The 15,442-nt window shown below is 45.6% G+C and overlaps 1 protein-coding gene across 3 annotated transcripts in view; it reads right to left on the bottom strand.

Annotated features, from left to right (window-relative positions):
• Positions 1-14,922, bottom strand: part of mrps18a (mitochondrial ribosomal protein S18A) — a 124,349-nt gene extending 109,427 nt beyond the window's left edge. For 2 of the 3 annotated variants that reach the window (XM_070885860.1, XM_070885862.1), the window contains exons 1-3: positions 14,738-14,922; positions 10,113-10,144; positions 428-535 (exon numbers count right to left, since the gene is read on the bottom strand). In XM_070885860.1, coding sequence (XP_070741961.1) covers positions 428-535; positions 10,113-10,144; positions 14,738-14,897 — 300 coding nt within the window. In that variant the 5' untranslated portion in view covers positions 14,898-14,922. Of the gene's footprint in view, positions 1-427; positions 536-10,112; positions 10,145-14,510; positions 14,598-14,737 lie in introns of those variants that run through there. The other variant, XM_070885861.1, reaches the window with a different exon arrangement.
• Positions 14,923-15,442: the final 520 nt, after the last annotated feature.

The following is a 15,442-nucleotide window of genomic DNA, read 5'->3' as shown; positions in this document are numbered from 1 at the left end:
TAAAGGTATCTTTACTATTTGCCTCACAGTCCAAAAGCCAGAGAATTCCACCTTCTAACCACTCTCTGGGTGGTTGTAAAAATGAAGGCCATTCATTAAAACACCCTATTACACAAATCATTGAAACTTACGGTAAAGGCGGCCATTCTGTTTATCGCGTGTGTGCCGGTCAAAAAAAGGGTTATCCAGCCTAATCCCACTTTCCAGCTCTAGGTCCGTAGCTCTGTAGGTTATGGCACTTCAAGTGCATATTCAAATATTTTTTTTCATGTGATGAGGGTTTCTGCCTCTACCACCCTTTCAGGCAGTGAGTTGCAGACCCCCACCACCCTCTGGGTGAAAACTTTTCCCTTCAAATCCCCTCTAATTCTGCCACCAAATTAATTTAAATCTATTAATAGATAATTCCTTAATACAGTGTACTTACTGTATAGTTATACTTATGCTTCAGGTTCCATCTGCAGATTGGACACTGTCCTGAAGGATTTGGAGGTTCAGAAGCCACTGGAGAATTCTCGACTTTCCTTCCTTCAATCTGAAAGCAGAATCGATGAGCATGATCATTACAGAAGGTGATGACGGCCTTTCTATTGGTCGGTAACAACCCTGAGTTCAAAGGGCTCCTCCAATAAAACATGAAATTCGCCCAACTGCAAAGGAAGCAGATAAGAGTCTTGCCGATATGAGATGAGGGGGTTGACTTATGAGGATAGGTTGAGTAGGTTGGGCCTATACACATTGGAGTTCAGAGAATGAGAGGTGATCTTATTGAAACTTATAAGATAATGAGGGGACTTGACAAGGTGGATGCAGGGAGGATGTTTCCACTCATAGGGGAAACTAAAACTAGGGGACAAAGTCTTAGAATAAGGGACCACCCATTTAAAACTGAGATGAGGGGAAATGTCTTCTCTCAGAGGGTTGTAAATCTGTGGAATTCTCTGCCCCAGAGAGCTGTGGAGGCTGGGTCACTGGATATATTTAAAGCGGAGATAGACAGATTTTTGAGTGATAAGGGAGTAAATGGTTATGGGGACCAGGCAGGGTCCATGATCAGATCAGCCATGATCTTAATAAATGGCGGAGCAGGCTCGAGGGGCCAAATGGCCTACTCCTGCTCCTATTTCTTATGTTCTTATGACATGAGCCAAGGATAACCGGTCACGGCAATCCTACAGTTCGGAATATGACTTTACATCGATTCTCATGCCAGAGTGTCTCAAGCGTTACACAGCTGATTCTCTAGACCCACCCTGCCAGTATAAACATGAAAGATTAGCAGCAACACCAGAATTACAGAACCATTTCCACAATGTAAATGCAGGAACATAAGAACATAAGAATTAGGAACAGGAGTAGGCCATCTAGCCCCTCGAGCCTGCTCCGCCATTCAATAAGATCATGGATGATCTGGCCGTGGACTCAGCTCCACTTAGCCGGGAGGGACGGGAGAAAGAGGCGAAGAGCCAAAAGCCCGTAAACATCAGATGGTCAGCAGAGTCTCTGTCTGGTCAGGCCAATGAAAACCATTAGAACGGCAAGTTCAGTTTGAACTTACGTTAGAAAAGAAGTGAAGGCCACGGACAGCATACAGAAGAGACTCAGCATGATCCCAGGAATGAGAGGCTTTAGTATTGGGAATACACGAGAAAAAAATGAGGCTCTTGTCATCAGAACAGAAAAAGTTAAGGAGATCTGACAGAGGTATTCAAAACGATGAGAGATTTTGATGAGGTAAATTTGAAAAAGTGGCTAGTGAATCGGTATCTAGAGGGCATAACTTTAAAATCACCACATTTTTGTACGGCAAGGGTATTAAGGGTTGCAGAACGAAGTCGGGTAGATGGAGTTAAGATGTAGATCAGCCATGACCTAACTGAATGCTGGAGCAGGTTTGATGGGCTGAATGGCCAACTCCTGTTCCTATGTCCAAAAGAATGATGGATGAGGTAAGGAGGATCATTTATTTATTTGTTTTACCCAGAGTTGTTAGGACATGCCCTACCAGAAACAGTGGAGGAAGCAGAATCCAGAATAGCTTTTAAAAGGGAAGTGGATAAATATTGGAAAAAGAAAAAAAGATTAAGGTATATGGGGAAAGAAAGTGGACAGCTCTTTCAGAGAGCTGGCACAGGCATGATGGGTCTAATGGCCTCCTTTTGTGCTGTAAAATTCTATGCCTCTACAGAGTGGGTTTGCTGTTCTGGACGGATGAAATCAAACGGACCAAAGAACATGCTTTTGTCAAAACTATCTTGAGCAACACAAATATTTTGAAGAACACTTAAAACCGAATATGCTCAAGGGGTAAAACATGACGTTAAGCCAGAGTTCATAGTGACAGACACAGCTCCTTATCCTTTTTCTTCTCTCCATCAATAGCACGAGCAATATAGAAGTATAGCCTCAAGATTCACAATCCACTATTGCCCGAGAGACTCCACACAGCTCCCGTCACATCCGCTTCATCCTGCATTTCAGCAACATTCTCCTCGAATCTCAATTCTCCAGTCTTCCCACCTTACTCCATTCCCACAATCTCCAGTTTCCCTCTTAACACATGGAATATGAGAAATAGGAGCAGGAGTAGGCCATTTGGCCCATTGAGCCTGCTCTGCCATTTAGTAAGATCATGGCTGATCTGATCATGGACTCAGCTCCACTTCCCTGCCCGCTCCCCATAACTTGGAAGAAGGGCCTGAGTGTAACGGAGCCAAGTTTACTGATGATACAAAGGTGGGAGGAAAAGTAATGTGTGAGATACAGAAAATCTGCAAAAGGACATAGACAGGCTAAGTGAGTGGGCAAAAATTTGGCAGATGGAGTACAATGCTGGAAAGTGTGAGGTAGGGTGCAGCAGGGAGGGATTCAAATTTCTGGGGCATTGGAACCGGTTCTGGGGGAGGTGGGACCAGTACAATCCGGACGGTCTGCACCTGGGCAGAATCGGAACCAATGTCCTCGGGGGAGTGTTTGCTAGTGCTGTTGGGGAGGAGTTAAACTAATATGGCAGGGGAATGGGAACCAATGCAGGGAGATAGAGGGAAACAAAAAGGAGGCAAAAACAAAAGACAGAAAGGAGATGAGGAAAAGTGGAGGGCAGAGAAACCCAAGGCAAAGAACAAAAAGGGCCATTGTACAGCAAAATTCTAAAAGGACAGAGGGTGTTAAAAAAACAAGCCTAAAGGCTTTGTGTTTTAATGCAAGGAGTATCCGCAATAAGGTGGATGAATTAACTGTGCAAATAGATGTTAACAAATATGATGTGATTGGGATTACGGAGACGTGGCTCCAGGATGATCAGGGCTGGGAACTCAACATCCAGGGGTATTCAACATTCAGGAAGGATAGAATAAAAGGAAAAGGAGGTGGGGTAGCATTGCTGGTTAAGGAGGAGATTAAGGCAATAGTTAGGAAGGACATTAGCTTGGATGATGTGGAATCTATATGGGTAGAGCTGCAGAACACCAAAGGGCAAAAAACGTTAGTAGTGATGTTGGGGAGGGCATCAAACAGGAAATTAGGGGTGCGTGCAATAAAGGTGCAGCAGTTATAATGGGTGACTTTAATATGCACATAGATTGGGCTAACCAAACTGGAAGCAATACGGTGGAGGAGGATTTTCTGGAGTGCATAAGGGATGGTTTTTTAGACCAATATGTCGAGGAACCAACTAGGGGGGAGGCCATCTTAGACTGGGTGTTATGTAATGAGAGAGGATTCATTAGCAATCTTGTTGTGCGAGGCCCCTTGGGGAAGAGTGACCATAATATGGTGGAATTCTGCATTGGAATGGAGAATGAAACAGTTAATTCAGAGACCATGGTCCAGAACTTAAAGAAGGCTAACTTTGAAGGTATGAGGCGTGAATTGGCTGGGATGGATTGGCGAATGATACTTAAGAGGTTGACTGTGGATGGGCAATGGCAGACATTTAGAGACCGCATGGATGAACTACAACAATTGTACATTCCTGTCTGGCATAAAAATAAAAAAGGGAAGGTGGCTCAACCGTGGCTATCAAGGGAAATCAGGGATAGTATTAAAGCCAAGGAAGTGGCATACAAATTGGCCAGAAATAGCAGCGAACCTGGGGACTGGGAGAAATTTAGAACTCAGCAGAGGAGTACAAAGGGTTTGATTAGGGCAGGGAAAATGGAGTATGAGAAGAAGCTTGCAGGGAACATTAAGACGGATTGCAAAAGTTTCTATAGATATGTAAAGAGAAAAAGGTTAGTAAAGACAAACGTAGGTCCTCTGCAGTCAGAATCAGGGGAAGTCATAACGGGGAACAAAGAAATGGCGGACCAATTGAACAAGTACTTTGGTTCGGTATTCACGAAGGAGGACACGAACAACCTTCCGGTTATAAAAGAGGTCGGGGGGTCTAGTAAGGAGGAGGAACTGAGGGAAATCCTTATTAGCCGGGAAATTGTGTTGGGGAAATTGATGGGATTGAAGGCCAATAAATCCCCAGGGCCTGATGGACTGCATCCCAGAGTACTTAAGGAGGTGGCCTTGGAAATAGTGGATGCGTTGACAGTCATTTTCCAACATTCCATTGACTCTGGATCAGTTCCTATGGAGTGGAGTGTAGCCAATGTAACCCCACTTTTTAAAAAAGGAGGGAGAGAGAAAACAGGGAATTATAGACCGGTCAGCCTGACGTCGGTAGTGGGTAAAATGATGGAATCAATTATTAAGGATGTCATAGCAGTGCATTTGGAAAGAGGTGACATGATAGGTCCAAGTCAGCATGGATTTGTGAAAGGGAAATCATGCTTGACAAATCTTCTGGAATTTTTTGAGGATGTTTCCAGTAGAGTGGATAAGGGAGAACCAGTTGATGTGGTATATTTGGACTTTCAGAAGGCGTTTGACAAGGTCCCACACAAGAGATTGATGTGCAAAGTTAGAGCACATGGGATTGGGGGTAGTGTACTGACATGGATTGAGAACTGGTTGGCAGACAGGAAGCAAAGAGTAGGAGTAAATGGGTACTTTTCAGAATGGCAGGCAGTGACTAGTGGGGTACCGCAAGGTTCTGTGCTGGGGCCCCAGCTGTTTACACTGTACATTAATGATTTAGATGAGGGGATTAAATGTAGTATCTCCAAATTTGCGGATGACACTAAGTTGGGTGGCAGTGTGAGCTGCGAGGAGGATGCTGTGAGGCTGCAGAGTTAGGTGAGGTGAGTGGGCAAATGCATGGTAGATGAAGTATAATGTGGATAAATGTGAGGTTATCCACTTTGGTGGTAAAAAAAGAGAGACAGACTATTATCTGAATGGTGACAGATTAGGAAAAGGGGAGGTGCAAAGAGACCTGGGTGTCATGGTACATCAGTCATTGAAGGTTGGCATGCAGGTGCAGCAGGCGGTTAAGAAAGCAAATGGCATGTTGGCCTTCATAGCAAGGGGATTTGAGTACAGGGGCAGGGAGGTGTTGCTACAGTTGTACAGGGCATTGGTGAGGCCACACCTGGAGTATTGTGTACAGTTTTGGTCTCCTAACCTGAGGAAGGACATTCTTCCTATTGAGGGAGTGCAGCGAAGGTTCACCAGACTGATTCCCGGGATGGCGGGACTGACCTATCAAGAAAGACTGGATCAACTGGGCTTGTATTCACTGGAGTTCAGAAGAATGAGAGGGGACCTCATAGAAACATTTAAAATTCTGACGGGGTTAGACAGGTTAGATGCAGGAAGAATGTTCCCAATGTTGGGGAAGTCCAGAACCAGAGGTCACAGTCTAAGGATAAGGGGTAAGCCATTTAGGACCGAGATGCGGAGGAACTTCTTCACCCAGAGAGTGGTGAACCTGTGGAATTCTCTACCACAGAAAGTTGTTGAGGCCAATTCACTAAATATATTCAAAAAGGAGTTAGATGAGGTCCTTACTACTAGGGGGATCAAGGGGTATGGCGAGAAAGCAGGAATGGGGTACTGAAGTTGAATGTTCAGCCATGAACTCATTGAATGGCGGTGCAGGCTAGAAGGGCCGAATGGCCTACTCCTGCACCTACTTTCTATGTTTCTATGTCATGCACTTTGGCAGTAAAAAAATCAAAGAGCAAGTTATTATTTAAATGGAGAAAGTGCTGGAGTACAGCGAGACCTGGGGGTACTTGTGCATGAAACACAAAAGGTTAGTATGCAGGTACAGCAAGTGATCAGGAAGGCCAATGGTATCTTGGCCTTTATTGCAAAGGGGATGGAGTATAAAACTTACTGCAGTTGTACAGGGCCTTGGTGAGGCCTCACCTGGAATAGTGTTTTCAGTTTTGGTCTGATAATCTGAGGAAGGACGTTCTTGCTATTGAGGGACTGCAGCGAAGGTTCACCAGACTGATTCTTGGGATGGCAGGACTGACATATGAGGAGAGACTGGATCGACTGGGCCTGTATGTATTCGCTGGAGTTTAGAAGGATGAGAGGGGATCTCATAGAAACATATAAAATTCTGATGGGAATGGACAGGTTAGATGCAGGAAGAATGTTCCCGATGTTGGAGAAGTCCAGAACCAGGGGACACAGACTTAGGATAAGGGGTAAGCCATTTAGGACCGAGATGAGGAGAAACTTCTTCACTCAGAGAGTTGTTAACCTGTGGAATTCTCTACCGCAGAGAGTTGTTGATGCCAATTCGTTAGATATATTCAAGAGGAAGTTAGATATGGCCCTTACGACTAAAGGGATCAAGGGGTATGGAGAGAAAGCAGGAAAGGGGTACTGAGGTTGAATGATCAGCCATGATCTTACTGAATGGTGGTGCAGGCTCGAAGGGCCGTCTGGCCTACTCCTGCACCTAATTTCTATGTTTCTAAAAGCAGGGAAGTCTTACTACAGCTATATAAGGTATGGGTGAGGCCACATCTGGAATACTGTGTGCAGTTTTGGTTTTCATATTTACGAAAGGATATACTTGCTTTAGAGGCAGTTCAGAGAAAGTTCACTAGGTTGATTCCGGGGATGAGGGGGTTGACTTATGAGGAAAGGTTGAGTAGGTTGGACCTCTGCTCATTGGAGTTCAGAAGAATGAGAGATGATCTTATCGAAACGTATAAGATTATGAGAGAGCTTGACAAGGTGAATGCAGAGAGGATGTTTCCACTGATGGGGGAGACTAGAACTAGAGGGTACGATCTTAGAAAAAGGGGCCGCCCATTTAAAACAGAGATGAGGAGAAATTTCTTCTCTCAGAGGGTTGTAAATCTGTGGAATTCGGTGCCTCAGAGAGCTGTGGAAGCTGGGACATTAAATAAATTTAAGACAGAAATAGACAGTTTCTTAAACGACAAGGAAATAAGGGGTTATGGGGAGCAGGCGGGGAAGTGGAGCTGAGTCCATGATCAGATCAGCGAGATTTTATTGAATGGCGGAATAGGCTCGAGGGGCCATATGGCCTACTCCTGTTCCTATTTCTTATGTTCTTATGTTTTAACCCTTTACTCCCTTAACCTAACTTCAAACCAATGAAAGTGGGTGTACTTGTGTTCATTCTGAAATCCTTACAGCCTGCCTCAACTCCTTTGAGTCATCCAACTTTAAATCGCCTGATGGGTCAACATATCTCTTTCTCATCTCATTGAGTTCATCATCTATCTCCACTGTTCTCCCAACCTTGATAACGCTCCAAAACCTTTCAACCTTTTGCATGGCAACATAGATGCCTTCAAGGGGAAGCTAGAGAAGCACATGAGGGAGAAAGAAGCAAGGATATGCTGATAGGGTGAGATGAAGGGGGTTGGGAGGATGCTCATGTGAAGCATTAACATTGGCTTGGACCTGTTGGGCTGAATAGCCCGTTTCTGTGCTGGAGATTATGTAATTCTACGTAACTTCAAATCTTTCAGCTGTAACTTTCCCATTCGTCACTACTTCAATGGTTTCACTGCTCGCATGCTGATCGGGCTGGCGCTAATCCAGAGTGCTTTGCTATCCTGAATGACCTCAAACAACCCCTCTCTATTTCTCTGATCGTTCCTGTAATTCAGCAAATTTCCTAGACCAGAGCTCTCAGGACAGGCCCCACCATAAATATTACAGCGCAGGAGGCAATTCAGCCTATCGTGCCTGTGCCGGCTCTTTGAAAGTGTTATACAATTAGTCCTACCCCCTCTACTCTTTCTCCATAGCCCTGCAAATGTTACCGTTTCAAGTATTTTTCCAATTCCCTTTTGAAAGTTACTATTGAATCTGCTTCCACCGCCCTTTCAGGTAGTACATTCCAGATCATCATAACTTGCTGTCTAAAAAGGATTCTCATCACCCCTCGGGTTGTTTCGCCAATTATCTTAAATCTGTGTCCTCTGGTTACCGACCCAGAGGAAACAGTTTCTCTTTATCATCATCATAGGCGGTTCCTCGAACCAGGATGACTTGCTTCCACGAGTTCACAGGTGTTTCGATAAAGGACCCGATGTTCCAGTCCTGAACTCCAATTGAGGGGGTGGAAGATACCTGTGCCTGGATTTTTTTTAACGTGTGGTGACTGTTGCACATCAGCCACCACACGGGCTTGACAGAGCCAGGCCTTTAACCAAGAACAAGGGATAACCAGGACGACTGGAGACCTGCTCTGCTGCACGGACCCAGTGCGCACACATATCGCAGTGTGGGCAGGCCCGTGCTACCCCGGGCCCTCGGCTCTTCTGGGCCCCGTACCATTATCTGTCGCACCTCCGCCACGATCTTTCGCCGCTCCTCCAGCATAAACATTCACCGCATCTCGCCACAAACACTCGCTACTCATCCGTTCCAACCTTCCCACTCCTCTGTACCTGTATCTGTATCTGTCTCTTTAGTTATTCTATTAAAGCACCCCATAATTTTGAACACCTCCATTAAATCTCCCATTAACCTTTCTTGTTCTTGAGGAGAAGGGGGTGGGGGGGAGGAGTCTGGGAGCATGTTTCTCCTCATCCTCCCTGTGGTGTATGAATGAAGAGTCTGACCAGATACTGTGAGCTCAAAGTAAAGTGTGACCGTAGTCTTTTATTGCAGGTCTCCAGAGTGCCTCTCCAGCCTGTGAGGCCTCCTTAAGTGCAGATGCTCCCAAGGGCTTGTGGGATCCCTTGGGACTCCAGGGGATGAGCCCTCTGGTGGTTAAACATGGTATTTACAGGTTTACATGTATAACACTCCCCCTCAAAGATGCTGTCACCTTGGTTTAAAACTTGAGGAACTTGGGGGAAAAACAGACTAACACAGGAATAGCCTGGAATTGGCATACACCTCACTCGGACTCCTGGTCAGAATGTAAGAAAAATCTGATCATTAGTCTGGCAATCCTCCTCTCATTGCTAGTGTTTAAGCTCTATTTTTCCATCCGAATATTTTTTGAGCTTTCTCTTAATTTTATCCATATATCCTACTGTAGCCACTGCTTCTCTCTCTCTTTCCTCCAAAGCTTCCCGTACACCGTGCTTACATACTATTCCTGTAGAATGGGCCTATATTCTCTAAAGTTTAGAAGAATGAGAGGTGATCTCATTAAAACTCTTAGAGGGCTTGACAGAGTAGATGCTGAGAGGTTGTTTGTCCTGGCTGGAGAGTCTAAAACTATGAGGTCATAGTCTCAGGATAAGGGATCAGCCATTTAGGACTGAGAGGACTGTGGAATCTGAGTTGCTGAGTATATTCAAGACTGAGATCGATAGATTTTTGGATTGTAAGGGAATCAAGGAACATGGGGATAGGGCAGAAAAGAAGAGTTTAGGTAGAAGATCAGCCATGATCTTACTGAATGGCGGAACAGGCTTGAGGGACCGTGTAGTCTACTCCTGATCCTATTTCTTATGTTCCCTGCATCTTCAGTGATTGAAATGATTACATCAATGTTATCCAGGACATCAAAACAGTACCACTCCTTAACCTCCCTTAGTCTTGCACCCCTCTACCCCACTGCATTATAAAGCTCTGACCATTCACCTAGGTTTCTCAATTAAAAGAAAAACACACAGCATGCTGGCTCCCTTCCCCAAAGCTGGATATTATACTCAGTCAGTAATGCTTTTCTTCGTAGCTGCTCTTTTGTGCGGTGATTGGTTGTCTACTGCTTGCAAGGTTCAGTTATAGACTGGATGGGTCACTGAGGCAGCTGTACTCACCGTTATGGTCTGCCCAGACTGGACCCTTATAACTGTAAAGCAAAGAAAACAAAAGGCATTGTTTGAAAACCAGTATCTACTGTACAGAAACCACACACAATATATAATCCTAGGCTTTTTATGGATCTATCAATGGCAAAATAAATCACATGTACAATCCCAAATCAAAAGACCTTGTGGCCAAAATTGCTCTCCGCCCCATTTGGGGCGGATAATTAGAATTAGGTGGTGATTTACCTCCCGAATCGATGGGACGGGTAAGAGAGGGAAATTACCCTCTTCTGTCTCCAAAATTCATCGGGGCGGAAGGCGGGCGGTATCGTCAGTGCGACGTGGACATACCGCACTGACGCTTAGCAACATCCCCTTCACTTAAAGGGGAGGGACGCTTCAAGTGTTCTTGGGCCACCAGGGAGAGCTTCGTCCAGGCCACCCTTCTTGAGTGCCGTGCTGCCTATTGGTTGCACGGCCGAACCCGTGGCCACCATTGTTCGGGTCGCTCGCAGTCGCCCACATCCCATGAATGAATCCAAAAAAAATGGTGTTTATAGAATCTTACAGCACAGAAAGAGGTCATTCAGCCCATCGTGCATATGCTAGTTCCTTGAAATTAAAATTGTCCCAATCGACTGCTCTTGACCTGCAGCTCTGCAAATTGTTATTTTCAAGTATCCAATTTTTTTTTTATTCGTTCCGGGCATTTGGTCACTGGCAAAGCCGGCATTTATTGCGCAGCCCTAATTGCACTTGAGAAGATGGTGGTGAGCCGCCTTCTTGAACCGCTGCAGTCAGTGTGGTGAAGGTACTCCCAGTGATGTTAGGGAGTTCCAGGATTTTGACCCAGCGATGATGAAGGAACAGCGATATACTTCCTAGTCAGGATGGTGTGTGACTTGGAGGGGAACTTTGGAGTGATTGTGGTCCCATGCACCTGCTGCCCTTGTCCTTCTAGGTGATAGAGGTCACGGGTTTGGAAGGTGCTGTCGAAGAAACCTTCGCAAGTTACTGCAGTGCATCTTGCATTTCAAGCAGGCTGCTTTGTCCTGGATGGTTCGAGCTTCTTGAGTGTTGTTGGAGCTGCACTCATCCAGGCAAGTGGAGAGTATTCCATCACATTCCTGACTTGTGCCTTGTAGATGGTAGAAAGGCTTTGGGGTGTCAGGAAGTGAGGCACTCACCACAGAATAACCAGCCTCTGACCAGTTCTTGTGGCCACAGTATTTATGTGGCTGGTCCAGGTAAGTTTCTAGTCAATGGTGGCCCCAGGATGTTGACAGTGGGAGATTTGGCAATGGTAATGCTATTGAATGTCATGGGGTGATGGTTAAACTCTCTCTTGTTGGAGATAGTCATTGCCCGCCACTTGTATCGTAGAATCACAGAAATTTACAACACAGGAGGAGGCCATTTGGCCTATCGTGTCCGTGCAAAGAGCTATCCAGCCTAATTCCACTTTCCAGCTCTTGGTCCGTAGCCTTGTAGGTTACAGCATTTTGTGCATATCCAAGTACTTTTTAAAATGTGATGATGTTTTCTGCCTCTACCACCCTTTCAGGCAGTGAGTTCCAGAACCCCACTACTCTCTGGGTGGAAGAATTTCCCCTTAAATCCCCTCTAAACCTCCTACCAATTACTTTAGATCTACGTCCCCTGGTTGTTTACCCCTCTGCTAAGGGAAATGGGTCCTTCCTATCCACTCCATCTAGGCCCTTCATAATTTTACACCTTATTAAAGGTCTCCCCTCAGCCTGCTCTGTTCCAAAGCAAACAAACCCAGCCTATTCAATCTTTCCTCATAGCTAAAATTCTCCAGTCCATGCAACATCTTCATAAATCTCCTCTGTATCCACTCTGGTGTTTTATACAATTCAAGCATGACCTCCCTGCTCTTATATTCTATGCCTCGGCATAGGAAAGCAGCTGTATGCCTTCTTAACCACCTTATCTATCTGCCCTGCTACCTTCAGGGATCAGTGGACATGTACTCCAAGGTCCCTTTGTTCCTCTACACTTTTCAGTGTCACACCATTTATTGTGTATTCCCTTGCCTTGTTAGCACTCCCCAAATGCATTACCTCACACTTCTCCAGATTGAATTCCATTTACCACAGTTCTGCCCACCTGACCAGTCCATTGATACCTTCCTGCAGTCTGCAGCTTTCTTCTTCATTATCAACCACACGGCCAATTTTTGCATCATCTGCAAACTTCTTAATCATACCCCCTACATTTAAGTCTAAATCATTGATATATACCACAAAAGGCAAGGGGACCTTGTCTGAGCCCTGCAGGACCCCACGTTAAACAGCCTTCCAGTCACAAAAACACCCATCAACCATTACCCTTTGCTTCCTGCCTCTGAGCCAATTTTGGATCCAACTTGCCACTTTGCTTTGGATACCACTAGGCTTTTACTTTCGTGACAAGTCTGCCGTGTGGGACCTTATCAAAAGCCTTGCTAAAATCCACATACTCGACATCAAACGCACTACCCTCGTTGACCCTCTTTGAGTCCTTCTCAAAAAATTCAATCAAGTTAGTCAGACACGACCTTCCCTTAACAAATCTATGCTGACTGTTTTTGATTAATCCGTCTCTTTCTAAATGAAAATTTATTCTGTCCTTCAGAATTCTTTCCAAGTTTTCCCACCACCAAGGCTAGGCTGATTAATCTGTGTCTTTCTAAATGAAGATTTATCCTATCCCTCAGAATTCTTTCCAATAATTTTCCCACCACCGAGGCTAGGCTGACTGGCCTATAATTACTCGGTCTATTCCTTTCTCCCTTTTTAAACAACATGCTGGGTTCTGCCATCATTGAAGATGGGGATATTCATGGAGGATCCTCCATCGTTGCTGTAGTTGTTATCTGGATGTAATAAGACTCATACATGAGAAGGAATATAGAGCAGCAAGGAAAAGCCATTTCATATCTCCCTTAACAAAAATGTTTCAATAAATTCACAACCAAAGCACTTCAAAACCAAGGGTGATTTTGAAATGCAATGAGTTATAATACGGCAGCCAGTTTACCCAAGATAAAAAATCCCACATAAATGAATTGAATGACTAGTTAATATTTTTATTCATTCCTAGGATATGAGCGTCACTAGCAAGGCCAGCATTTATTGCCCATCCCTCAAGAAGGTGGTGAGCCAACTACTTAAACTGCTGCAGTCCATGAGGTGAAGGTGCTCTCACAATACATTTAAGTAGGGAGATCCAGGATTTTGACCCAGCGACAACTGGATCAGAGAAGACTCAGAAAAGAAAACCAGAAGAGAAACAGAGGGGGACAATGGGAGAATGCACAAAGAAGGGCAAAAAGAGAAAAAACTCTATCTTAAATTGAGGTTTCTTACACTACAATAGTGACTACACTTCAAAAGTACTTCATGGGCTGTAAAGCACTTTGGGACGTCGTGAAGGGCGCATTTCTTTCTTTCTGTTCTTTGTAAAGTCACTGATAAATCCAATCAGGAAAAACTGCTTTACCCAGAGAGTGGTGAGAATGTAGAACTCGCGAGCTGAGGAAAATAGTATAGAAGCTCAATAAAAACGAGGGAGAAAGGAATAGAAGGATATGCTGATCGGATGAGATGCATTAGGATGGTATGAGGCTTCTGTGGAGCATAAACACTGGCATGGAACTGTTAGACCCAATGACCTGTTTCTGTGCTGTAAATTCTGTGTAGCCAGTGTTGCTGGAAAACCAGAGGGTCGAGAACCAGAGGACAGATTTATGATTCGCAAAAGAACCAAAGGCAACACAAGAAAAAAACATTTTACGCAGCGAGTGGTTTGGCTCTGGAATGCACTATCTGAAAGGGTGGTGGAGGCAGACTCAATCGTAGCTTTCAAAAAGGAATTGGATAAGTAGCTGAAGGAAATTTTTTTGCAGGGCTACGAAGAATGCCCTTTTTCCAGTGCTGTAATCTGTCACTTTAATTCCCCCCCTCCATTCCCACTCCGACATCTCCGTCCTCGGACTCCTCCACTGTTCCAATAAAAGCTCAACGCAAGCTCAAGGAACGGCACCTCATCTTTTGTTTAGGCACCTTATAGCCTTCTGGACTCAACATCGAGTTCAACAATTTCAGAGCATAACCTCTACCCATCTTTGGCTCCTGTTCCCCCCACCTATCTTATGTTTTTTTCTTTTTGTCTCTTTGTCTCTAATGGCAGCTGATCATTACCACACCATTCACACCTCTTCCAGATTAACCTTTTTCTAACCTCTATCATCACCATTTCAATTCGGTCTATCATCCCTTTTGTCTCTCTAACCTCTCCTGTCTTCCACCCTATCACAGTCCTTCCCTTTTGTTCTTTTCTCCCCTCCCCAGTTCTGACCAAGGTTGTCTGCCCAAAACATCAACCCTTAGCTGTTTTCCTCACCACAGATACTGCTTGACCTGTTGAGATTTTCAACCATTCTGTGATGGACCGAAGGGGCGGAGCAAAAAGACAAGCCCCGCCCTGTCATGCCTGTCAATCAAAGGAGCCTCCGCCTTGATCTGTCAATCAAGAGGCATTCCGCCGTGCGCCGTCGCCCCGCCCCTCCGGTCGGCCCCAGCCCTCCACGCAGGACGCCGGTGCTCGCTCTCTCGGCCTCCAACACTCACTCTCTCGCAGCCCTCGGGCCGGCACTCTCCCCGCAGCGAGCTGCAGCCGCTCGCCTCTGACGGTGTCCAGTAAAAGGCGCCGGCCGGAGGCCCAGAGACCGGGAGCCGCAGGCGCGCGGCCAACCGTCAGCAAGGTCCGCGCGGCCGCCGCCGCCGCCATTTTCCACCGAGGGGAAACCAGCCGTCCGGCCCCGCCCCTTCCGGCCCCGCCGGCCAATCACATTCAAACCACGCGAGGCGCGAGGCTCTCCCAACCGCCTCATCCCTCACACTTTCTCCTCTTCCAATGTATGTTAAATCCTCTTTCATCGTCTTCCTGTGTGTTGTATGATAAAACACAGGCTTTTAGCATTGCTCATTCAAAAGCCACATACTGCGGATGCTGGAAGTACTCAGCAGGTCAGGCAGCCTCTGAGCAGAGAGGAACAAAATGTTTCAGGTCTGTCACCTTCCCTCACAACTGGCTCTTTAGACGTTGTTCACCTGATGCCAAATCCCAAACTGCAGAGAGGGGAATGAACATAATAAGAACATAAGAATTAGGAACAGGAGTAGGCCATCTAGCCCCTCGAGCCTGCTCCGCCATTCAACAAGTTCATGGCTGATCTGGCCGTGGACTCAGCTCCACTTACCCGCCCGCTCCCTGTAACCCTTAATTCCCTTATTGGTTAAAAATCTATCTATCTGTGATTTGAATACATTCAA

Source organism: Pristiophorus japonicus, chromosome 7 (assembly GCF_044704955.1).
Source record: "Pristiophorus japonicus isolate sPriJap1 chromosome 7, sPriJap1.hap1, whole genome shotgun sequence".
Lineage (NCBI taxonomy): Eukaryota > Metazoa > Chordata > Chondrichthyes > Pristiophoridae > Pristiophorus > Pristiophorus japonicus.
Note: the sequence above shows the minus strand (reverse complement) of the source record. Positions and strands in the feature narration are given on the sequence as shown.